The sequence below is a fragment of the Leguminivora glycinivorella genome, chromosome 8 (genome assembly GCF_023078275.1).
Source record: "Leguminivora glycinivorella isolate SPB_JAAS2020 chromosome 8, LegGlyc_1.1, whole genome shotgun sequence".
NCBI lineage: Eukaryota > Metazoa > Arthropoda > Insecta > Lepidoptera > Tortricidae > Leguminivora > Leguminivora glycinivorella.
The window spans coordinates 4,576,866-4,603,233 of record NC_062978.1 but is presented as its reverse complement, the minus strand read 5'-3'; the positions used below and the strand labels follow the sequence as shown (position 1 = coordinate 4,603,233).

The 26,368-nt window shown below is 38.7% G+C and overlaps 1 protein-coding gene across 1 annotated transcript in view; it reads right to left on the bottom strand.

Annotated features, from left to right (window-relative positions):
- Nucleotides 1-26,368, bottom strand: part of LOC125228664 — a 50,661-nt gene that overhangs the window by 16,036 nt on the left and 8,257 nt on the right. The window contains exons 2-4 of the mRNA XM_048133318.1: nt 6,406-6,521; nt 2,995-3,139; nt 1,157-1,301 (exon numbers count right to left, since the gene is read on the bottom strand). Of these exons, the coding sequence (XP_047989275.1) occupies nt 1,157-1,301; nt 2,995-3,139; nt 6,406-6,469 (354 nt within the window). The 5' untranslated portion in view covers nt 6,470-6,521. The remainder of the gene's footprint in view (nt 1-1,156; nt 1,302-2,994; nt 3,140-6,405; nt 6,522-26,368) is intronic.

Genomic DNA, 26,368 nt, shown 5'->3' with positions numbered 1-26,368 from the left:
ATTATTCCGTAAGTTCTACAATATAATGTATAATTAAAAGATTGAAACTAAATTTACATTGCCTATCTAATGTAACCTACATATCTAGGAAGATTTACTGCATATGTGTATGATTAAGTATATAGGTATGATGGAGCTGATGTTCACGCAATTTGCGTCGACGCCCATGGTCACCGAAGAGGAGTCGTAGAGTTTCTTGAACAACACAATCTTGAGCGCCCGTTGCTCTGTTGAATGTCTCGCATTCCATTTTTACGTCAATTCTGCACAGCTATATTTTAACTACGGAATGGGTGATAACGAGTATTAGATAATAAGAAATATATCACCCGGAATAGCTCTTCGTATTGGCGACGATGGTCACTTTGTTTTCCTTCTTCTTAAAGCGCGTTTGGCTTATCGCTTGGCATGCGCTTCCTCGCGCTGTGAGGTCGGGGTTCGTTGTCTGAAAACTCTGAAACCGAAACTAGGGGAAACTTTCAGACGTTAGTGCCTCCACCATGTAAGAGAGTCGGCCTATCAGTGGAGAGCATCCAAACATTTAAACAACGCTTTGAATCAATATTTTTTTATATTTTAGGAGCTAAGTACAACCGTTCACTCTCAATCGCTGCTTCTATATGAATGCCCCATTGAAGTGTCTGTTTTCCTTGACGTTCTTATACTGTTCTAATTTTAAATCAGGGACTGCCAGTCAGCGACCATGACTGCTGTAAAAGGTTTCATTCTGAATGCGAAACCTCTTACAGTACCTACCCTCCTACGTCTTCGAACGAAGTTAGCTCTTCCATCGCGGGTCGACCCGTGACGTGACTAGATAATAATGGATACCTATTTATAGATCACAACCAACGACATATGTAACTCCGTATAGACGGATAAAGTCTAAAAAAAAACGTACCTCATAGCCCTAGAGAAAAAGTTACGGTGGCCTAGATGGCGTTACACATTTAAGGAACGCTCGGCTAGATGGCGCTAATATTAATATTTGACATTTTAACACATATCAAGCTAACAATATGGGCCAAATTGTAAAAACTGAGGTTCAAAAGTTTTAAGCTTGTGTCGAGAGATGGCAGTCTCTGTGATTACACATTTTACTTTGACAGTAACTCTCTATAATACTCGATCCTCTTAGATCATAGATTTAACTTACATTGCCGCGGTTGGTGTACGGCACGGCCAGCAGCAGGGTGTAGAAGATGGCGCCAAGGATGAGGCAGATGGCGGTGACAACGCGCAGCAAGCGACCGGAGCCGCTGGGTCCTCCGCCGCTTGTCGAACCGCGGCCAATGGATAGTCTGATGACATAAGAATTATCATTAAGCAAATTTACATAATGTCTGTGTGCAGATTGACATACCTTAGATAGATGGATTTTCGATCGATTGCCTTGATCTCGGAGACATAATTTCTCTACGCGCTATATAGACTTCAGCACAAAAAGTTAACTTTACTTCGCCTATGCATATGCTATGATTGTGATCTCTTAGAGAATTTAGAAGCTCGGTGTGCTCAATAGAGCGAGGGGATACTTTACTCCGGGGCAAAGACTGCTCTTGTACAAGTCGCAAGTTAGACCCCACATGGAGTACTGCTGTCACCTTTGGGCAGGAGCACCTGGATACCAGCTTGGACCCTTTGACTCGATCCAGAGACGCGCTGTACGGATTGTCGACGATCCCAAACTCACGGGCGGTATTGAACCCTTAAGTCTAAGGAGGGCCTTCGCCTCCTTATGTGTGTTCTATCGCCTGTACAATGGGTTGTGTTCTGAAGAACTGTTTGACATGATGCCAACGGCCACTTTTCATCATCGCACCGCTCGCCATCGACAGGGCGCTCATCCACACACCTTACAACCTAAATGGTCGCGCACCGTACGGTTTCAGAGGAATTTCCTCCCACGAACGCTCCGGCTGTGGAATGAGCTCCCTGTCGAGGTATTCCCGATGAACTACAGTATGGGGTCCTTCAAAAAAGGAGTGTACAAGTTTCTAATGGGTCGGCAACGCGCACGTGACACCCCTTGAGTTGCGGGCGTCCAGGTTGCGGTAACCGCTTTCCATCAGGCGGGCCGTATACCTGTTTGCCACCGACGTGGTATTAAAAAAAAAATGAAAACTGAAAAGTCGCTGGCCCATTTACACGCTGCGAGAACTCGCATCCGCAAGGTAACTATTAAAATCATATGCGAGTTCACGCACCGTCTAAATGAGCCTGTACAGTAGTAGTACGATAAAATAAAGAATTTATTAATATTTAAACACATCCTTGGCTACTTCGATAATATTTCATGGCAACCGTGCAACGTGCATTTGAAAGTAATGAATAATGACCGCCTACTCAACAATGATGCAACATCTCCAAACTGGTATTAAAGACGCTATTGTTGCACTATACAAGCCATTGAACTAACTTATCAATGAGGTTGCCCAGTGTAGCGGGGTCAAGAAGAGCGACGCAGGGCGCCACGGCGCGCACGGCCGATTCGATATTGCTGCCTGGCAAAAAGGGTACAAATTTAAAAGTGGCAACATCGTAGTTAGCATCCCTTTTTGATTTTTACTCTTTTTTGCCACAGACTGTAGCTGCGGCTTAGAGCTTTAAACGCACCGGCCGCAGTCATGTTCAGTGCCAAAAACGAGGACAGATCTCCAACACTGTTGTTGTACCTACTATACAAGCCATAGAATAGAACTAACGGCCCAGCCACGACATTGGTCTAAGCGCGACAGCGGCGAGCGGCAGCCATACGTGCGAATGAAAAGTCCCATCGCTGTGTCTCGCTCCAATGTATGGCCGCCGCTCACCGCTGTCGCGCTTAGACCAATGTCGTGGCTGAGCCGTAACTCATCAATGAGGTGTCCCAGTATGGCGGGCCCGAAGAGCGCGCGCCGATATTCCATAATGTGCAGGGGCAGCAATGGGAGTATATCTCTCTACAAACTGGTCATAAGGACGCAATACTGCAGAATAGAAGATATTACTAACTTATCAATGAGGTGTCCCAGAATGGCGGGTCCAAGTAGCGCGACACAGGGCGCCACGGCGGAGATCAGGCGCGCCTCGCCGCGGCTTAGGCCTGCGCCGGCCTCCGTCATGTGCAGGGGCAGGAACGGGAATATGCAGCCCACTCCTGTAACGGGTTTAAGTATATGAGTATGAGCACTTTAAAATTCAAAGACTAAACTCTCAAATAAATTGTGACTTCGGCTGGGCCGGCTGGGGAGTTACAATTCGTTTGCATGATGTCACGGCATTTGTAACTTTTCTGTCAGTCACAAGGTCAGAACCGTGCCTAACTAGCGTTCAACATGAACGCCTACCATCGCTTAGGTTGTGAATATGACAGTTCTAAAATGTTTGATCCAACTATTATTGGTGTCACTATAGAACTTCGCACTTAGGTATTAATATTAGGAAATACAATAATTATAATACCAACTTACTTTTTTAACCCTTAGCATCATAAATCATTAGTTATTTGTTATACAAGGGGGCAAAGTTGTATTTTAACGCCAAGTGTGGAATTGAAAAACGAGCAAGCGAAAGGATTCTATAGTTGAACCACGAGCGAAGCGAGTGGTTCGAGAATAGAATCCTGAACTTGCGAGTTTTTTAACACACGAGAAGTAAAATACATTTGCACCCGAGTGTAACACAAAACTTTTCCCCTCACTATAGCGAGGAAACTACAACGCAAAAAATGCGTTTATCACTGCTTCCAGTAGTTCCACAGGTGGTAAATCATCTTTATTACTAGATTCACCTACTTTTATCAATTTTAAAACAGTTATTTTGACTTTATTCAAGGTCAAATTACTTTACCCACTAGTGGATAAAACGCGTTTTTACCCGCTGGTATTATAGTTATTTGTTATACAAGGGGGCAAAGTTGTATTTTAACGCCGAGTGTGGAATTGAAAAACGAGCAAGTGAAAGGATTCTATAGTTGAACCACGAGCGAAGCGAGTGGTTCGAAAATAGAATCCTGAACTTGCGAGTTTTTTAACACACGAGAAGTAAAATACATTTGCACCCGAGTGTAACACAAAACTTTTCCCCTCACTATAGCGAGGAAACTACAACGCAAAAAATGCGTTTATCACTGATTCCAGTAGTTCCACAGGTGGTAAATCATCTTTATTACTAGATTTACCTACTTTTATCAATTTTAAAACAGTTAATTTGACTATATTCAAGGTCAAATTACTTTACCCACTAGTGGATAAAATGCGTTTTTACCCGCTGCTATTAAAGGACAAAACACGTGTTTCCGAGCTAGGGAGGGGAAAAAGGACAAAACACGTGTTTCCGAGCTAGTGAGGGGAAAAATATATTTTTACTAGTGCCATAAAGTTTTAATATGAAAATGCTGATAGTTCATCTGACTGTCACAACATTAGTCCAAAGTCCAAATGCCTTGAACCAGATAATTTTACTTCGCTTACCTGCCGTATACCTGCCATAAAAAGTTCGCAATAAACGCGCTTTTATACGGCATGAAAAGGAATAACAGATATCGTGACATAAAACGTCGCAATACAGGTCGAGGTGAATGGTCCCTAAATCATTCGGTTCTTTGAGCCCCGCTCCTTAGATGGAAGCTTGCGAGACTGCGTGCATTATTCTGCGAGCTGAACGAAAAAGGTAGTATAATATAGGACTTGAATGCGATCGCGGTGCGTTTTTACTTGAGTTGTGTTGCGGTGCAAGTCTGTCGCGTCGATCGCTCCACCGCTTTTTATCGACGAATCGGGATAGGAGACTCCCGACTGTCAGATGTTCTAGGTGGATTAAAGCAATTAAAGTTATGGCGTTGAGCGATTTATCGCTAAGTGTGTATACAGTTCAACCAGTAGGATATACGTCACATATCTACAAAGTGTCAGTTCATTTAGTAACATCGAGTTGGAGACGAACCTGACTAGATACCTAATTTACATACCTACATAATCTACAATGTGTTTTAGAGCTGTAGGTACTATCAGTTGCAAAAGTGCATGGTGAATTTATCAATGAATTAATTTATCAATTTCTCCACTTTTGTAGCGGATAGTACATTGAGGGCATGGTGAATTTATCAATCAATTCATTTATAGAAATTATAAATTGCCATGCAATTTCGCAGCTTACTGTACCTATCATTTGTGATAGTGCTCATTATTAACTTTTAATAAAATAAATAAAATGTTGTCTGGAAGAGATCGCTCTTTAGCGATAAGACCGCCTGTTGTCTACCATAGTTAATTAAAATTATGTGATGTAATCTTGTTATATTGGTGAACAATAAAGAATATTTGTATTTTATTGTATTGTAAAATTATTCATCCGCAGTTCGAGCAAATATGTATATTGCAATAATTACCTACTTTTACTTAGTTGATCCCTACACGGCTATGACTGTCGCCTTGTTAATTCAATTCGATTTATTCATTAAAATGATATCAGTTGCATGAATGAGTGTTCCTAGGCCAAGGATGACTGTACAGCTATTTATAGTGGTTGAGGACCTATAAAAACTAATCGAGTCATGGTCCATTTAATGGCACGTGATCTTTTTTATTCGCGAGTAAGTAAAAACGATTTCAACGGAAGAATGTAATAGGTAGGTACATGGTAATTAGTCATTTTTTATACTACATATTTTCAGCCACTGACATTGTCTGATAAAAACTATCCTATTGTTATTCTTCTTAGCTTTATCTTTTATTGAGGTGTGCCAATAAAGAGTTCTATTTATTTATCCTGTCATGGCAGGTAAGCATGGTCGCGCTATAAATGATAAAACTTAAGGCCGTCCCTTTCGTACCATTTGTAAGCGCGATAGAGAGGGCCTGTGGCCCATTTCTCAAAGCTGAAAGTTACAAGCGGAAGTCTCTTTCCAACTTGTCATATTTGACAGTGACTACTTACCACTTGTAAATTGTAACTTGTACCTTCGAGAAATGGGCCACAGATGTTTTATCACTTATCGCGCGACCTTGCTTATACGCCTGAGTACTTTAGGCTCTATACATTTTGATAACCCCGCCAGGGCAAGTGCTATAAAAGTTGCTGGGTCCACCCTTAGATACTTGAGATAGGTGTAAGTATATATCTACGTGAGTAAGACCTGATTTAGACGGCGTGCGAACTCGCATGCGATTTTAGTTACATTGCGGGCTGTTGAGGTTACATACAAGGCAGCCCAGCCATCAAATACCGCAATGTAATAAAACTCGTATGCGAGTTCTCGTACCGTCTAAATGGGCCCTAAAACAACGCTAGTCTGAACTCATTAATATAGGTACCTACTCGCACGCACAGTGAGCTGCAAAATTTCATAGATAAATTATGATCGAATTGAAATCGAATTGTCTTGATAAATAAATTATCCATTAAGTATGAAAGTCGAGTTACCTGCTAGAAAACAGAAGAGCACGCATTTTAGCGTATTCAAGTTCTTATTGTCGATTTGCTTCATGTTGGCAGATTTCTAGCGTCGGTCCACTCAGCTGCCCGCTAACATCTTGCATCTGAAACCGGAAAAGGCGCGTCAGCAATGCGTGTCTTCAATGAAAGTGCGTAATAAAAGACCTGTCGAGTCGAGACATTTTTTGTGATACCTATTTTATCAACTGTCTAATAAAATTTCTTTTTGAAGACGAGTTAGATACAAAAGTTTATTGTCCCATAGATAATATCGATAGCCAAATTTTATTTTGCGATTTCGGGTGTAAATATAATACTTATATTAATCCCTCATCCTCATATTATATAAGGTGACTAAACAAATACCAAAATACACTGGACAAATTATTGCGATAGCTAATAGTAAGAATTTTCTAATACTAAAAATAATTATATAGGTACATAAAAGATTAGGTACCTAAATAATAAACTTACAGTACCTATATAGCACCGGTGGTAAATTTGCATAGCGGTCGGAAGAACTCACCTACTAACATTGCTACACATATGTACCTACTTTAAGGTATGACTCACTATAGAATAGCCACTTTACATTATGTCACGTTCGTAACCGCGCTATATCTCGGACACGTTTCTTTATTTACATGATTCGCCCACGTACTATTGTCGCCTCCGAATAACAGGCTAACTATGTCTTGTAAATGTCTAATGTTTGTCTTGTTTTGAGCATGCAATGCAACTAGCAGTCCATTCCGTCTTGGGTTGCAGTTCTGTCCGCCTGTGTCGCCCTTATGTCCAATTGCTCCCAAATGTCTAATTCCATCCTTTACAAATGAATTTGTGGAAACAAAAGAGAGGGACTTTCTAGAGGGACTATCCGGGCGTAGCACACTAAATATGTGTGATACAGGTCTTACAGGGACTGACCGACCCTATGAAAACCTGTGCAAGAACCCCATACTGGAGTTGGAGTAATAGCAAGTAACTTATTATTAATCTGTGGTACTTAATAGTTATTCCCTACGGGAGATATATATTTGAGATACATTTAGACTTTTCCTCAAGAGATATATCAAGGTTGTCTCAGGGGCAAAACAATTGTTACTTAATTTTTGTCACGCAATTTGACGATACTATAGAAGCGCTACCATTACCATACCTTAAGTAATAGCTTTGATCATTTTACAAGAGTTGATAAATTGATTATACCTAGTTTCCCGTTTTTAAACTTTTGAAAACAATACAATATAAAAGGATAAACACTTTATAGGAGTCATCAACATCATTTATAAACAAAAAGCACCAAATGCTTGTGATATATGAATAAAGATTATTAATACAGAGAACAAATAATTTTGAGCCTAACATATTGCCCTGAGGTATTCCACCCAATGTGGTTTATTGAGTTTATTCATAAAACCATGACAAAAAACAAAAGAACCAGAGTATAAAATGACGATCTAATCTAATATTTAATTTACGACTGCAAGTACAATAACAAAGACTAATAACTATTTTCATAAAACAAGTAAGTTTTAATATCCGATACCTCTGATACCTACCTATCAAATGCAACAATAAATTTCTCACTTCTTAAGAACCGTACTCCGTTAATCTTAGACATGAGAGTAATGCACGACGCTCACGTCGCTCACACAATAAGTAGGAAATATGACTCGCCTACTCAGCGCCGGCCCGCACACTGGATCAGGGTAGAGCGAGATACAGTTTTGGCGCCCCCTTGTCTTGGGGTCCGAAGCCAACACGCCATCCTTATAGATTCGCTATTTATTATTAAATTTATTTATCGTATGGCAAGTTTACAATCTTACATGCAAATCACAACTTAAATTTAGCATTCCGTAAATAGTCGATAGCGTCGCTCGTGAGGTTTTTGAAGTCCGAGGGTTGCCCTTTGTACTTAGTTAAGGGGCATTCGAAAACGATGTGGTGCACAGTTTGTTTAGGGTTTCCGCAGTCGCATTTCTCAGTGTCAGCCCAACCCCATTTTTTCCGCAGATAGGCGCAGTGACCAATTCCGGTTCGTATGTGATTTAGAGACCACCAGACACGACGCGTTTCTTTAAAACCACTTGGAAATTTACGGGACTCGATGTGGAATAGATCTGACGTTGCGCCTTTTGCTGACCACTCCTCCATCCAGGTGGTTTGGACGTTCCAGTCAGTTGGGAATTCGTGCGCAAGCAAGGCTGGAGGGTTGCGAGACTTAAGTCTAGGCGATTTGAATATGTTTAAGTCTGCGTTGATAGGTAGATCGGGCGTTGCACGGATTTTCTCAACTTCTTTGTGGAGGTGTTGACGGCATCGGAGGTGTGGTGGGATAATGTTGCTGAGGGCCGGTAGCCAGTGTGCAGGAGTTGGTTTCATACACCGGTAATTAGTCTCATGGTGTGGTTAAGTTGGCTGTCCACGATTTGGGTGTGAGCGCTGTTTATCCAGGTCGGGGCACAGTATTCTGCAGTGGAGTAGACTAAAGCTAAAGCAGTTGTTCTCAAGCAGCCCGCTGAAGCTCCCCATGTGATGCCCGTTAGGTTCTGCAGTATGCTGTTTCGAGTTCTCAGTTTTGCTGCGACGTCGCGAGTTCGCCTGCTACTATTGATGGGTGGCCTAAGCTGGGTATAGCTGGATTAGGCCAGGTGCTGTTAGGGGGTTTGTATATATTGCAGATTTTAATGCCTTCTACTTGGATAACTGTGCGTGCTATATTTCCGATGTCGATGGTATTTGTTATTAAGTTAGTTGACCTTGCCAGTGCGTTTCTTACGTAAGACATAGTGCCATATTGAGCATGGTAGGTGGCACCAATCATCGTGAAGCCGGGTATGTTACCTCGACGAGCTAGCTGCGACGCGTCGGCTGCATGGGTTTCTTGCAGCAAAATTACGTCCAGTTTTTTCTCTACTGCGATTCTAGTCAGGCATTGGGTCTTAGCTAAACTTATACTCTCTATGTTTAACGAGCAGACACGGACTGATGGTCCTAAGTCCCTTGTCTGAGGGCACTGAGAAGTGCCATTTGTGTCAGCACTGGGGAGTGCTGAGGGCATTTGGGAAGCATATCGGAGCATAATGATAGTGTAGGACCTACACTATCATTATGCTCCTGTGCTTACTGTGTTCACCTACACTGTAGGTGAACACAGTAAGATTCGAACCGTGAGATCTCTAGGACAGTACGGTTGCCAGTTTTATTGCGCTTTTAGCACCACCCAGGGGTCACGTGTAGGGAGGCGGTGGGTAATCTCCTACGGACGTGGCGCAAAATCGACCCCCACGCTATGTCCGTCTGACACGTCACAGTGACAACCATTTGACTATTTAAGTAACAAAAATATGTCACATGTATATAAAACAGATGGAAACAGTAAACGCGAGCGAAGCGAGCGCGAAATTTTTTCCTATTATTTAATGAGGGATTCTAAAATAAGCCCCTGTCTTTCATAGGCCAAACGTACGCGAGGCTAAAGCTTTCCTGCGCGGCGTGTTCATTGAGGAGTTCACTAGGATAAGAACAAATGGCTGTGATGAATCAAAAGAGGCCAAAGGCCAAGAACTGATAACAGTCGGATTTGAGCTTCAGTTCAGGGCCAAGGCAAGGCATGGAAGAGAAAAGCAAATTGCAGCAATGGCCGACTTGGACAGATATTGAAAAGTCGAGAAGTTCGACTCTGATTGCAGAACTGTAGAAGAGCAAAGCTTGGAATGAAATAAGTTAAATGATGCTCTCACGTTGTTAGATCTTTAGTATATTTTGGGGTACTTATTTAGACTTCACAGGGTGCTTACCTTCCCGACTTCTAAGCCTTTTACAACAATAAGAGTTATTTCTATGACACTAAGAGTTAATTAGGGTAACTAACTCTGTCATCAGCGGTGAGATGCCTTAATGGGCATTGGTGGTTTGCCACTACGAGTCCTTCGGTTTCCTAGTGCTTAGACGTTCTTTCATCATCACGCTTACGCACCTTTGATTCATACAAAATTGCGCCTCTCTGAGACGTTTTGCGCCTTTGGCTTTAAGAGGAACTCCGCTTTGGATTGTCGGATAATACTCTTAGCATTTGGTTTAGATAGCGACATAACTTTGTCTTTGTCATTCGGCCTCGCAACAATGTGGTCCGTTAAGATCTAGAATAATCTTTCACAGCGCCCTATTAGCAACAGTTCCGACCTTAAGATGAAAGATGGTGGCATTATGGTGCAACTTACCAGATAATCTGAATCACAATCACAAGTCTAGATTTTCAAAGTAAATAATAGTGGGGACGTTTATCGACAAAAAGAGGCCAAACCTTTTTTTTCTTGACCAAAGCATGAAACTTGGCACAGTTGTTCCTTATATCAAAATAAGCCGATTAAGATCGGGAGCCTTCGGGAGCCTCCCCCTGGGGCTCGGGAGGGGGGTCAAAGTACCGCTTCACCCGGCTTGCTTTGAAAAATTCTAACATAGCCCGTTTAGTTCATAGGTCATGTTTGGTATCGTTTTCGAGTAAATCAATAACGTAGAATTCATTTTTGGTACTAAAATTATAATTTAATGGTAAATAAAATAAAAAAAAATTAAAAGTTTGAAATTTTCATCTATGATTTACAAATTAAAGTCATCATAAATGTCAAACTGTTTGCTTTTTCTACAAATGAAAAATATGATATGAAAGCCTATTTAATATAGATTATGAATAATATAACTTTTACCCACCTTTACTAACGTTAAGTTTCATAAAAAAAACTTTAAGCCGCGCGGCGTCGGGACGCCGCGAGCGTAATTTTAAAATACCTTTATTTTAAAAAACTCTATTAGAACCCGTTTAGCTATTAGGTCATGTTTAGTATCGTTTTCGAGTAAATTAATAACGTAGAATTTAGTTTTGGTACTAAAATGACCATTTAATGTTAAATGTAATTAAAAAAAAAAAAAAAAAAAAAAAATTTTCTGTGAGTTGCAAATTCAAGTCACGATAAATGTCAAACGGTTTGCTTTTTCTATAAATATAAAAATATGATATTAAAGCCTATTCACAAAGGATAGTACGCGTTCACCTACGCGAGCTTAGACTGTGTGCGGGGAACGCGCCTCTTTCATATATTTGATCGCCAGTGTCAGAGGTGTGTTAATGCATAAATAGAAAAAGATTCATTATTATTGACTCTGGTGTCGACAACGGCAACACTCGGGTCGGACCACACGATCTAAAGACCGACTGTACCTGTTATTTATTCATTGTAGTGAATCCTGAAAGAAATTTATATAATAGTATTTTATACAATCGTGATATAATACAAAACTTTTCAGTCGAGTACCATGTGTAGTACGGTACGAGAGTGAAAAGCTTAATTATATCACTATTGTATACAATACTTTTTCTACGAGTCATCATCTTCATCATCAATGGATGGAAATATGTATCACCATTCATGCAAGTTAAAATTAATGTCAATAGAGTCGTTCACCGTTGTATCAACATCGAATTACCTAGCAACCAATTGTTTGTAATAACCGTCTCTGATTGGCCGATAACGCGACAGATAAAAAAAATGTGTTTCAGATGCAGGAAAATTTGCTAGGTATCGCAAATTAGTATAGAAATTGTATGAAGTTCTATTTTTGAAATTATTATAGTTAACTAAAGTCAATTATAATGAGCTTATTATAATTGAGTCGGAACTGCCATAGAGTATCCAACACTGAAAAGTTAGCACTTATAGTTTAGTCTGTGGTGTCCTAATTGACAGATTACTCATACTCATACTCATACTATACATTCCCTTCACAGAAACATAGCTGGGTACATATGGAACTGCATAAAGAAGGCTCTACCCTCTTTATGCAGTTGCATCGGTTTTTGCAACCTGATTTACATTTACATCTTGTAACTTCTAAGCATATACTGGCCACTTCAGTGTTGTCTGACCAGTGTGGTACCCATTCGTCTCCTTCTTCCTTCCATCCCCAAGAAGACGGACTTGGCAAATTTTGGTGTGGCACCAACGCCTGACTCCAAACAAGAACGCCCTGAGTCCCATTTCTCAAAACTGAAAGTTACAAGTTACAAGCGGAAGTCTCTTTCCAACTTGTCATATTAGACATTGACAACCAGTTGAAAATTGTAACTTGTAGCTTCGAGAAATGGGCCCCTGGTACACTGTGCGCAGTATATGCTGATCCAAGGCAGCCTCTGAAGGAGGTATGTTCTCCAATTGTCGATCTTTTCTGGTACCTAAAGAGGTAGGTACTTCGACCACTCATTCACCGTTGCGCAACGACTTGGTCTGAAACAATATGTGCATTATCATTTTAGAGTCTACAACTATCAAATTACAACTTTTTGGTGGATCACGTAACCTTCAGTTTTACCCACTTACGTTACGTACCATAGAAAATTATTACAAACTTTAGTAGAATCTGATTTGCCTCTGATATTGCTCCATCTTGTAATAGTTTGACACCTTGAGTGGCCTGGCTAAGCTTCAAAGCCAAAAGAAAACGTTTCTAGATTAGACATAGTATGGGATAGGTACGATAAACGCAGCTTGAAACGATCAACAAGGGAGAAACATGGCCACCCAAGGCTTCAAACTATTACGAGATGGAGCAATATCATAGATAGGCTAATCAGATTCTACTAAAGTTTGTAATTATTTTGTATGATAGGTAAATGTGTAATAGTGAAGGTGATCCACCAAAATGTTGTAATTTGATAGTTGCAGAATCTGTTTAAATAAAATGACAATGCACATATTGTTTCAGATCAAGGGTCCTTACGCAACAGTGAATGAGTGCCGGAAGAACCTCTTTACTAAAAAAGATCGACACTTGGAGAACATACCTCCTTCCGAGGCTGCCTTACTTCATAATATACTGCCATTTGTCTAAGACTGGGGCTAAAGACATGCCAACCACACCCTTGCTGCCGACGCATTAGGACACCACGGACTCCACTGCCAGTCTATTGCTGGCCGAATTTTGTGACACACTGCACTTAACGATTTAATCCGCAAGGCTCTCGGCACAGCGAACATACCGACAACCCTCGAACCTGTCGGCTTGTCAGCAGCAGACGGAAAGCGGCCTGATGGTTGCTCGCTTTTGCCTTGGTTTCTGGGACGACCCTTGGCGTGGGGCGTGACCTGTGTGGATACCTTGGCTCCGTCCAACGTCTAACGCTCGGCCCAGAAACCAGGGACTGCTGCTGCAAAACGCCCAGTTTAAACGCGCAAATATGCATTTTTAAAAAACAACTACATATTTGCGGCAATTGCATTTGAAATATTTGGACCATGGTCATCAGACACCAAGCATTTCGTGAAGGAAGTTTCCACCAAACTTGTCTGGGTGTTTGGTGACATACGCATAGGCTTTTACATCATATTTTTTATTTAAAGAAAAAGCAAACGGTTGACATTTTTGTTGACTTGAATTTGCAAATTATAGATGAATTTTTTTTTAATTTATTTACCATTAAATTATAATTTTAGTACCAAAAATAAATTCTTTGTTATTAATTTACTCGAAAACTATATCAAACATGACCTAATAGCTAAACCGGGTCTAATAGAGTTTTTAAAATAGAGGTATTTTAAATTTACGCTCGCGGCGTCCCGACGCCGCGCGTCTTAAAGTAATTTTTTTGTGGAACTTAACGTTTGTGAAGGTGGATAAAAGTTATATTTTTTATAATCTATATTAAATAGGCTTTCATATTATATTTTTTATTTATAGAAAAAGCAAACAGTTTGTCATTTATGATGACTTGAATTTGTAAATCATGGATGAAAATTTCAAATTTTTTAATTTTTTTTAATTTTACTTACCATTAAATTATAATTTTAGTACCAAAAATGAATTCTACGTTATTGATTTACTCGAAAACGATATCAAACATGACCTAATAGCTAAACGGGGTCTAATAGAGTTTCTAAAATAAAGGCATTTTAAAATTACGCACGCGGCGTACCGACGCCGCGCGTCTTAAAGTAATTTTTTTGTGGAACTTAACGTTAGTAAAGGTGGATAAAAATTATATTTTTTATAATCTATATTAAATAGGCTATCATGTCATATTTTTTATTTATAGAAAAAGCAAACAGTTTGTCATTTATGATGACTTCAATTTGTAAATCATGGATGAAAATTTCAAATTTTTTAATTTATTTTATTTTATTTACCATTAAATGATAATTTTAGTACTGAAAACGAATTCTACGTTATTGATTTACTCGAAAACGATACCAAACATGACCTATTAACTAAACGGGGTAAGTTAGAATTTTTCAAACCAAGCCGGGTGAAGCGGTACTTTGACCCCCCCTCCCGGGCCCCAGGGGGGAGGCTCCCGAAGGCTCCCGATCTTAATCGGCTTATTTTGATATAAGGAACAACTGTGCCAAGTTTCATGCTTTGGTCAAAAAATTTAAGGTTTTTCAATAAACTCCCCAACTAAGAATTTAAATTCATGAAATGGAAAGTTTCCATCCATACAATTGTCCATACAAAGTATGGAAAGTTTCCGAAGGTTTGAAAAATTGTTCCATTTCTACTCTTTTTGCCTGGCTGTTCCTATATGTATATGCCTACCATTTGACTTGTAATTTGCCACCAATCACATCACACAAATTAAGTATATTTACGCCTCACCTCAATTGTTAATTTTAGAATTCTACTAATAAATAATGGTGTGTTGTGTGGTAATGATGTAATATGAAGTGAGTTAAGCTTAGTTTTTTTTTTTTATTACAATTCAATTAATTTAGTCGGTAGTATGACGTAATAGTACTAGTAGGTAGCTAAATTATTAGATTGTTTTGTTTTTGCCCATCAACGATAGGTACTTAATGTTTGTTTGCGGTTACGTTTACGTTTACAGTGCCATGAAATTAAACAAACTTTATTAATTAGAAAATACCACTAAAGCAGCTTTTAGCTCACAACGCTAGTTATTAGGGTACTGAGGTCAGCACAATTTTAATATCTACCTCACACTATTCATGTCAGCGCATAGTTAACTGTTGACTATAAATTTATTGCTGCGGGCGTCTCGTACACCTAAATTACTATTCGAACACAAAAAGCTCCTTATGCTTACAGTGCATTAAGAGCGGTTTCACACTACTTCCGATTCGAATCTTATCCGAACCCGTGAGAATGAGGTCCGTAGTAGCAGTGTAGGTACTCTTCTACTTAATAAAAAAAATACAAATTGAGGGAAGGCATGGATAGATTCGCAAACATCCAGCAGGTCTCCGTGGGACAGTTAGGAGCGTTTTGGCCCCGGCAAGGCCAGAAGTCGCAGGTTCCTGCCGGAGGTGCGAATTTTTCCATGTTTCCTTTAATTTAAAAATATGAAATTAGATCATTTTCTAAAAATTATTTGACGCATCAGAGAAGCCGTAGAATAATAGCAAATAGGATCCATCGGACGCTGTCCAAAACCACTCTAAGGATATAGGTAGATTTTAAAGATGTAAAATCGGGGAGTAACTCTCGTAAAATTGTCGAAGGTCGCTCGACAATCGACATGTTTCGCTCCGTAACGAGGATCGTTTTCATTGAGCACGCGCGATGCCGATTGTATCGCGACGCAGATTTTACATGTTTATAATATGTCAGTGTCTCACGGTAGTTTTATTATTAAATAGGTAGATTTTTTCGGAAATTCCAATAGAAAATCGTTCTTATTACAGATTGCAGATAGAGCAATAGGACCCTTTAGTCTTGGAAAGCCACATAATAAGTATGCAATACGTTATGGTGCGAAACAATCGTTAAAATTTAGGCCTGTGAATGGAAGTCAACAACTCTCCACCGCATACACGAATGACAGTGCGCAGCGAGCGTGACGAAACGACGGTACGGTACGCAAGCAGCTATGAACAACTCTTGCCCACGCCTCTTTATCCAGTAATAATTTAATTTTTAGGTTTTGTGCGAGGTAAATTTAGGTAAAAACGCTTTCAATACGCTTACAAATATAACATAGTAAATCTTTCAAAGTTTTCGAAGAACCGCGATGTTCTTTTAAAACGTTTTTCGTACATCTATACAAGCATAAAACTTCGAATCGGATGCTATTTCTCTGACATCTGAGTACTTCCATAGAGTAGAGTAAGTAAAGAGAGAGAGTAGATATAAGTTACAAATGGTACTTATTTAGGTATAAGTATCATCAATTATTATGCAATCAACGATTTTTAACCCGCGACGCAAAAAAGTTATAAGTTTGACGTGTCTGTCTGTCTGTTTGTGTGTGCGTCTGTCTGTGGCATCGTAGCTCCTGTACGGATGAACCGATTTAGATTTAGTTTTTTGTTTTGAAAGCTCAATTAGTTGGGAGTGTTCTTAGCCATGTTTCATGGAAATCGGTCCACTATGTCGCGGTCGGGGGTTTTATCAAAATTTTAATTTTGTGGTTAGGTTATTTCTCTAGTAACCTAAGGGCGCTGACCTAAATCGGCCCATAGATTAAACAAATCAATTAAGAAAGATAAACTGGAACATTTCTATTAAGCTGTAACTAATTGAGAGCCGCATGTTAATCTACGTTAATTAAAGCTTAGTTGAACTACGAGCGCAGTATCTGCCTCTTGCCGAGTTGATGGGCCAATTCTCACTAGTTAGATTAAATAACTTAACACGATAATGTACGTACAGTATTTAACTATTTATAGTCAGTTGATTTGATTACTTGGATACAATTAATAGAACTAGCGTAATCAATCGGTCAGTATACCATACCATACGTCGGTTTGAGAATTTAACTTCAGAGTAATTTTGGACCTTTGTGACATTAATATATGAGGTTTCTGCAGTTTGTGCTAAAGTGTAAGTATTAATTGTCTCTGCGACAATGTATAAAACGTTGTAATTATCTTAATTAAAGAGGCAAGGCCACTATGTTCTACCTAATAGACCTTCCAAAATCAAACTGTATAATCGTAAAACCAATTGATATGTATGATTATTTCAACGTTCCCTATGATGTACAAGTAAATCAATTAGAATCCTTGGCCACTGTAGAACCCTGTCGTATTGACACCGTGCTTTATTTTGCTATAATATAAGAAATTCGTTTGACTTTTAATTACTGTGAAAGGGTTCAGTGGCCTAGGATTCAGATTGGTTGACTGTACATAGTAAAAAGATTTCACAGTAGGTCTGGGAAGTGAATACATAATTGGCATTGCGAGTGAGCTTGCATTGCAACTTCTATTTCCTAACGAGTGCAACAGGCCAGTGGGCGAGTCAGCAGATTCTCCGTCCTACACCAACTTTACTCGGTTGGGCACAACTGTTTGAAACTTACGACTTCCTACGTTTATTGTAAGTCTTGTATGTGGTGGATGCTACGTCCAATTATCTACTAAGTCAAAAAAAAAAAAAAAAAAAAAAAAAATTAGATAATAAAGTCCGCATAAGGTACACTCGCGACCATAGCAGCATGGAAACCACTAGGTCGATTATCGCATGCACGTGCCTGCGGTCGGATTGAATAAGGTGTTCAAATATTTACCTAGATGGCGTTGCTGGCCAAACGGACTTATTTAACGAATTAAAAATCAAATTTTCGTTTCTGAATAATAATATAAATGGAGTACATATAACGTAATATTATTTACCCAAATAATAATAGTTATATACCATTAGAAGTCATCTGTAATATCTTATAGCAAGAGCTGTTATAATCTGTGGTCTTACGTAGTACTTATCAACCAGTGTAGCAACTTTTATGACTTAGTGGGTATGTGACCACTTGCTCACTTATAATAGTCTTAAGTGCCATTGACTCATTGAGACTTAAGCCATTTATACAAATTATCGGCATCACTAAATTCTCGAAACAAACATCACACTGATAAAAATATTCTTCACAATTACCTAACCTAACCTTTAGTAAAAAATGCATGATAATATTGATAATTGCAGCGGTAAAACTGGTCAAGCAAAGTTCGTTGTGCCGGTTGGAAACAATGATAATTTACTAAGTTATACAATACATATTATTTGCTGCCCGTCATGTGCACGGGTATTTGTGGGTTCGCACCAACGAAATAGATGGTCGGATGGATGGTTGAGGTGGTGGTGATTGAAACAGTCGCCGTGGTCGAAATCGGCCAGGAGAGTAGTATCGTATTATTAAGTTAGAAAAGTGCCTTATCAATAGCCGATAACGGGCACAATGGGTTTCTTAAATACTTCGAGTTTTAGCATTAGACCATTAAATGCGCCGAAATGTGACTATTACCGTTCTTACTATTACCTATTATATCAAATAGGTATTTTGCTTTTACATTTATAAATAATAGTTAAATTTTTGTCGTAATCGTGTTTCGATTATTAGCCATGTCAACACTGTTTATCATTAATTCATTATACGATACTAGTGATAAAAATAACCAAGAATTAGGTAAATAAAATCACTTTCACGGTTATTAAATACTTACTTATTGGGTGTACTCGTATTTTGGATTCTCCTTAGGAATTCATAAACATTAAACCACTTATTAATCTTATTATTATTAATCCTTTATTTAGAAGTCATTTTAATTATACTTAATGGCATAATTATTTATATTATTACATTACATCTATAAATATTTTACTAGTTGAATATTTTTAAACCGACAGAAGGAATCTAACTTAACAATATAGTATGTTTACCTTGCTAGTCTCTGTGTATTACACATGCTGACAATCAATTGAAGAAATCAGTTTATTTGATTAGCAAAATTATGCCATCAACTATCTATAATAGGGCTGTTCTTCAAAATGGCAAGCACCTAACATTTTATTGAGATTAAAGCTTAAGTAGCATTTCCGCAAAACGGAAAAGGATTGAAGCTTCACCACAATAAAAATAATAGGTATTAAAATAGAAGATCGGACTGCTATGTAACGAAGTATTATAACAGAATATTGATTAATAAAAGAAGCAATTTTAAATATTTACTACGAAGGTATTTGCCTGAGCGTAGTGAAAGATTCAAAAGCCCAAGGTGAAAATATATTTACTACCATGTGCACTGTTGACGTCAACAGAACTAAACAAATTATTGTGTATCAAAATTATTTTTAAACTTAGAAAAACACTTACACAAGGAAAAAAATGGAATTCCGCGCCTAAATAGACTTGGTGATGTAAATGTAATAAGGTCCTTTTCATCTAAAATTTTAACAGAAATTCAGACCTTACTGCACATGAAGCATAATATGGACCCTTCTCTATAGAAAGCCACATTAGAAAATTGTGACTTTCTCCCTTATAGCAGGGAACAAACAGAGTTGATGGTGATGTAAAAAAAAAGATTATTTGTATTATTGAAAAATACAAAAAAATGCTTTGAAATTAAAACAAGTTATAATTATATGATAAATCGAGAATCCGATCTTCTATATATCTTACGTATTTGCCAGCTGAAACCTCGAAAGTGTTATATTACTGACCTGATTAAGTAAAGTATTTGCTTATCTATATCATAACGACATAACTTCACTGCAGGTTAAATAGAGAAATAAAAAAAAACTATGCTGTAGCGTAGATAACAATTTATACAGAGTGGCCTTGGATGGAATGCGCTCATATAAGTAGATAAACTCAGTTTACCTAATAAAAATATTATTTTATTTTAGAAAACGAACAAAACTGGGTAGTTTTTCCACACTGTATAAATTTGAATTCTACTGTCGTGACTCGTGACATACTTACTTAGTTAAGATTTTGATAAAATGACACTTTAATTACATTATTATCCACAATTTTTTTTTTATTGTTATTGATCACTTAACACGGAATTCACTAAACACTACTTATAAGATGATACACTAATACTTTGTGTAACCTCCTCGTTATTAATAACTGCCTGTAAACGGGATCTCATTGACGTAACTAGGTTTTGACACAAATCGGTACCGCGAATATTGTCCCAAATTTTTAAACAATGTGCTTCCAATGCTGCCGGTGTTCTTTCGTTTTGATTGTCCCATCGTTGGACAATGACACCCCATAAATTTTCTATTGGGTTTAAATCGGGTGACCTTGCAGGCCAGGGAATGTCCTTGATGTCATTTTTGTGTTGACCAAACCACTCCTTTACAGTACGCGAACAATGTATCGGGCAATTATCTTGCACAAACGACAATACCGGCAATTCAGTCTCAGGATACACGTTTCGAACTGTAGGTAACATCGTATTTTCCAACACGTCCACGTAATTGTCACTATTTGCGCGGCTAGGTATCCTGACTAGTTCTCCCGGACCGGCTGCAGTCATCCAACCCCACATGTTCACGGTGATGCGACCTGACTCCATATTGGGCACGACATGCTCATTATCATACCGCGTATTGTTTCGACGCCACAAATTCAACCGTCCGTGTTGGCTCGATTTAAATGTCTTCTCATCTGTAAAACAGTCATTTGATTTACAAGGGGGCAAAGTTGTTGTTTAACCGCACGTGCCAATATTGATACCCGAACAAGCGACAGATTCCAACCGCGAACCACGAGCGTAGCGTGTGGTTCAAAAGTGGGATCTTGAGCGTTGCGAGGGTTTCAACGCACGAAGGTTAAACAAACTTTTCAACCAAAAGACACACACAAATTTTTACCAACCCAAACAAAATCCTAACTGTAAAACATGAAACAAAATGAAATAAATTTATTTCAGTATTCAATATTTGTGATTCAATATCATAGGTAGTTAAATTCTACCAGCCAGTTTAGGATATCAAGTTAAAAATTGTATGAAATTACTTTACACTCTTGTGGATAAAATGAAATTTTGCTACCTATCTGTATTAGAAGAATTAAAAGAGCCTTTACCAGTTTAATTTGATTTTACCATAAAATGGAGAAATAAACAAACACAGACGTAATAAAAAACACTAAATAGTAGGTAAATTATTAACCTGTAAAAATAACGTTAGTCCAGTCGTCGTCTAGATGTTTTCGAGCAAACTGTAACCTAGCAGTTTTATGTGCAGCAGTCAACAAAGGTTTGACGGCATGTCTGCGATGATGGAGACCCTCTTTATGAAGCGCACGCCGAACAGTGCGCGCACTCGTGCCAAACAATCCTGCGTAATGCCTTGTGGGCCTGAAGCCATCTTGCTCATACTCCTGCACCATTAGCTGACGTTGCTCAGTGTTTATTAGGCATGGTCTACCTGATTTAGGCCGATGCAACAGAGATCCTTCCCCTTGATACCTGTCAACCCACAGGCTAACAGTTTTACGCTGAAACAATGTAACAATATTTATACTTATTATCATCACATAATAATGTCTAGCTCGAGTTGATTTTACTAAACTCAAATGTTTTAGCAAAACAACAATATAAAATGGCGAATACTAATTTTGCATTTATACATTAATTAAAGGAAATGGTCTAAAATAAAAAGAAATATGTTATTATTTCACAAAATGTTAAGTAGGTAAAAGGTTTCCTGTTTCATAATAAAAATAAGAAAAGTATAAAACAAAGAAATGCCATATAACTCATGTATTGTAAGGAAAAGTGAAAATTAAAAAAGTTACTTACGTTTACACCCATTTCTCTTGCTATCTCTGATTTATTAAATCCTTCTTTGTGCAAGGCAATTATTTGCGATCTCATTATCATGTCGATGTTGGAATGAGAACTCATCGTTATTATAATATGAGTAAACCTAATATAACTCAAAACGCAATTAATTCGGACGTAAGCGGCAACGAAGGACGAACAACGAAAAAGTCTGATAGAAAAATAATTTTGTATGGTGTGAATAAAATTTAAATCTACCCTCTTAACGTTTTAATACTAAACGGAATACTGGTAAAATTAAACGTATTGCCAATTTACAGTAATGAGGCATGCGTCAATTTGGGGTTGTTGCATTCGGATAAGGTTCTTATTCCATTGGCATGTTTATCGAATGATCTTTAAGTGGTAGTAAATTTCGCCGGCTTCGTTAATGATGCCATGGCCCAGTGGCGAGACCGCAAGGCGCAAACGAGTCGGGCGCTCCTAAGTCCCGGGTTCAAATCCCAGCCATGACAATGACGTGATTTTGTGTTTTTTAGCGTCTTGGCTTGAAATGGCACTCCGTGACACCAATTTGAACTTATTCTCAGACTGATCCTGATAGAAATGAAAAGAAAAATGTGGCTAAGAAAAAAACTCAATACTTCAAAAACCGGTTAAAGTGTCTTTGAAATAATTAGGATGGAAGCGAAATTAGCAAATGAAAGATTGCAATCAACACAAAAATGTATTTTTCTGTATTCAATGACGCCAACGCCATCTAGTGACAGCTAAATATACCAGTAAGGTTCGTGTATAGGAATAATTATACAAAGAACGCATAGATGGTGCTCAACTTCGCTGCAAGCGACTTTTTCGCTGAGTTGACCATCGTCTTTAGGCCGTATCTGTACAGCGGGGCAAATCTCGACAGCCAGCAAAAGTAACAGATCCATTTTTTTCGTGTTTTACAATGTTTGCATTATTAAATAGAGTGTCCACCGGTTATAATATTTCTTTATTTCTTTTTATTATATGGTATATAGGATTATAGGCGTGTTCAGTGGATACTGTCGAACTCAACATCATAGTGTAGGTAATAATGGCAAAAATGGATAAGTTACAATACTTACAATTTTCGCTTAGTCGACAATTGCCCCGCTGTATCTTATCTTATAAAAATTATAATTAATGACTATTATCTACCTACAGCGAATGATGAATGAGGGTTATTGTCATGCTAAACTTCTGTTTGGCGAAGGTAGAAACTATCCACACTAAACAAGTCGTATGTTTACCTTACCGGCCTTACCCTATTGACCTATACCCTATTTGTGAATCTAAAATCTTTTTCAATCTGGTGCACATTATTCCCTAGACGCAAAATACCTCGGTCTATTTATTTCCTATAATTTTAATAATACCTAAGATACATGATCCTAATATGTGAATGACTTCATTTATCACATCACATTTGAAAAGATCTGACCCCGCGTCGCATGAAGCAGAAATGTCGTCACCGCTATACTCGTCGAAGGTCTGTCGCCCGTTCTCGCCTGCATTTCGACAGCGATGTCGCTAAATAACCCAATGGATTCTCAACGGTCAACATATGTCACGTTTAAAGTTATTTCTAGAGGATGTTTCGGTTAAATCGACTTAGAATATATGCCGACCCGTTTACAGGTTTGAGAAAATAAATAAAACACGATATCGTCCGTCTTGCCACACCGGTTTTGCGATCCCTGTCTGCTTTTTTCATACCAGCATATATGGCCATCATGCGATGCGGGATATCTAATGCAAGATGTTATTTGATTTGTTAAAGGTAGGCAGAGATGGCGACAGCAAAATGCTCCCTTACACCCAAACACGATCAATTGATTGATCACGCGCCACGAGTCTCCTGGCCTGACTACGACCACGCAAGGATAATAGTTATTTGTTATACAAGGGGGCAAAGTTGTATTTTAACGCCGAGTGTGGAATTGAAAAACGAGCAAGTGAAAGGATTCTATAGTTGAACCACGAGCGAAGTGGTTCGAGAATAGAATCCTGAACTTGCGAGTTTTTTAACACACGAGAAGTACGAGTAAAATACATTTGCACCCGAGTGTAACACAAAACTTTTCCCCTCACTATAGCGAGGAAGCTACAACGCAAAAAATGCGTTTATCACTGTTTCCAGTAGTTCCACAGGTGGTAAATCATCTTTATTACTAGATTCACCTACTTTTATCAATTTTAAAGCAGTTTATTTGACTTTATTCAAGGTCAAATTACTTTACCCACTAGTGGATAAAATGCGTTTTTACCTGCTGGTATTAAAGGACAAAACACGTGTTTCCGAGCTAGTGAGGGGAGAAGAGATTTATTAATTGGCAACCATCTTTTAGTTTAAGTAGCTGCTCTGTAGTTTACCACCAATCTAGGCAATCGCATGAACTCGTGCCACATACAATGTTTTCAAGATATGGCCTTACCAATTTAGATATGGAAACGATAGAACGCCAAACAGAGGTACGAAGAAAAGGAAGTGGTTAGCTGTAAGTAGGTACATTGAGGACCAAGGTAAGACACTGACTGGACAGTTGCGGCAATCAAATCAACCGTCTGCATTAGAAAATGACTTATCACATAATTTCGGCACCATTAGACCAACATCGGCGCCGCAGTTCCGTCTCATGAATATGTATCTTTAAATCGAAAATGGGGGCCATTTATTTTCATGTCACGTATAAATTTACATTTTGACCAGTGCTTAGTATAGTACTTAGCAGTCGTAAAACTTTCCAAGCGTGTCAGATGCAATGACCACGTGCAAAATATGAAGAACAATTGAGATGGAGAATGGAGTCTATATTTAGAACAAATTGATTAAAAAATAATGGTAAGTTGCACGTAATACCATACTTATTAGGGTGTTCAAAAACTAATCTTTTAAGTCGAGCACGTAGTACTTATTTATTTATTTATTTATTTATTTAAACTTTATTGCACAATATAAAAAAGTACAAATGGCGGACTTAATGCCAGATGGCATTCTCTACCAGTCAACCATGGGCTAAACCGAAAGATTAAGTAGGTGCAGGGTCCTAGTATAGTTAGCGTGTAATGGAAAAGAATTTAAGATACAAACAATATCCTTATATGCTACATTTAAATATATATAGACCTGATATTATACATAAATAGGTATATAAATATACAATACATAAATATAATATAAAATATACCCATTGTGAAAGATCATTGAGGGTGACTATCGAACCTTATCAAACAGATACTTACGCAGCATGCGCTTGAAGGCGAATTTGTTCCGAGCCTGCCTAATGGTGAGAGGAAGATCATTCCACAGCCGGATTGCCTGGATGGTGAACGAATTTGACATGAAACCTGTACGATGTCGGGGGACAATAAGTTGAAGACTACGGGAGGTTCGGAGTTCCGTGCCCGAGCGCGGGGTAACAAATTTAAAATTGGATCGAAGATAATTTGGGGCTGAAGGATCAAATAATATTGAAAATAAGGTACAGAGAATGCGCAAGGATCGACGTTCACGAATAGGAAGCCAGTTCAGTTTTTTGCGAAAAGTTGAAATATGATCGTATTTTCGGAGCCCAAAGACAAACCTGATGCAATTATTGAGTAACCGATCGAACTTGGATAAGTAAGCTTGGGTGATATTGCTGTAACACACATCAGCATAATCCAGGATGGGCAGAACAAGGGCTTGGACCAGAAGGGTCTTGGTGGAGGACGGGAGAAAGTATTTAAACCTATAGAGAGATCTTAAAGTGTACGTCACTCTACGACAAACATCAGACACCTGAGGGTCCCAAGTCAAACCGCTATCCATAGTCAACCCCAGATTCTTTACTTTCGGCAAGAAAGGTATCACTACTTCTTCGTACTGGATAGGGGTCAATTGACTGGTGTCAGTCAAAGAAAGCAAGCGTGGGCTACCGAGAATGATGGCCTGACATTTAACAGGGTTCACTGCAATGCCAAAACAACGTGACCAGGCAGAAATGTTGGCCAAGTCTGCATTCAAATTGGCGACAGCTTGATCTAGATCGTCCACGCTAGCTTGAGTGTAAAGTTGCAAGTCGTCGGCATATAGATGGTAAGAACAATTGATTTTGGTAGTAATGAAATTTATAAATATTGAAAAAAGCAGAGGGGAGAGAATGCCGCCCTGTGGAACCCCAGATTGCAGTTCACACCAGTCCGAAGAAGATTTATCAGCACGAACTAACTGATGGCGGTGTTGGAGATAGGAAGTAAACCAATCAGTCACAGATGATGAGATTTTCATGTGCTTAAGTGAAGCCAGAAGTAAATCGTGATCTACCGCATTGAATGCATTAGAGAAGTCGATAAGGACCAGCACTGTGAGCAGTGAAGAGTCCATACCGACCCTCACGTCTTCAACT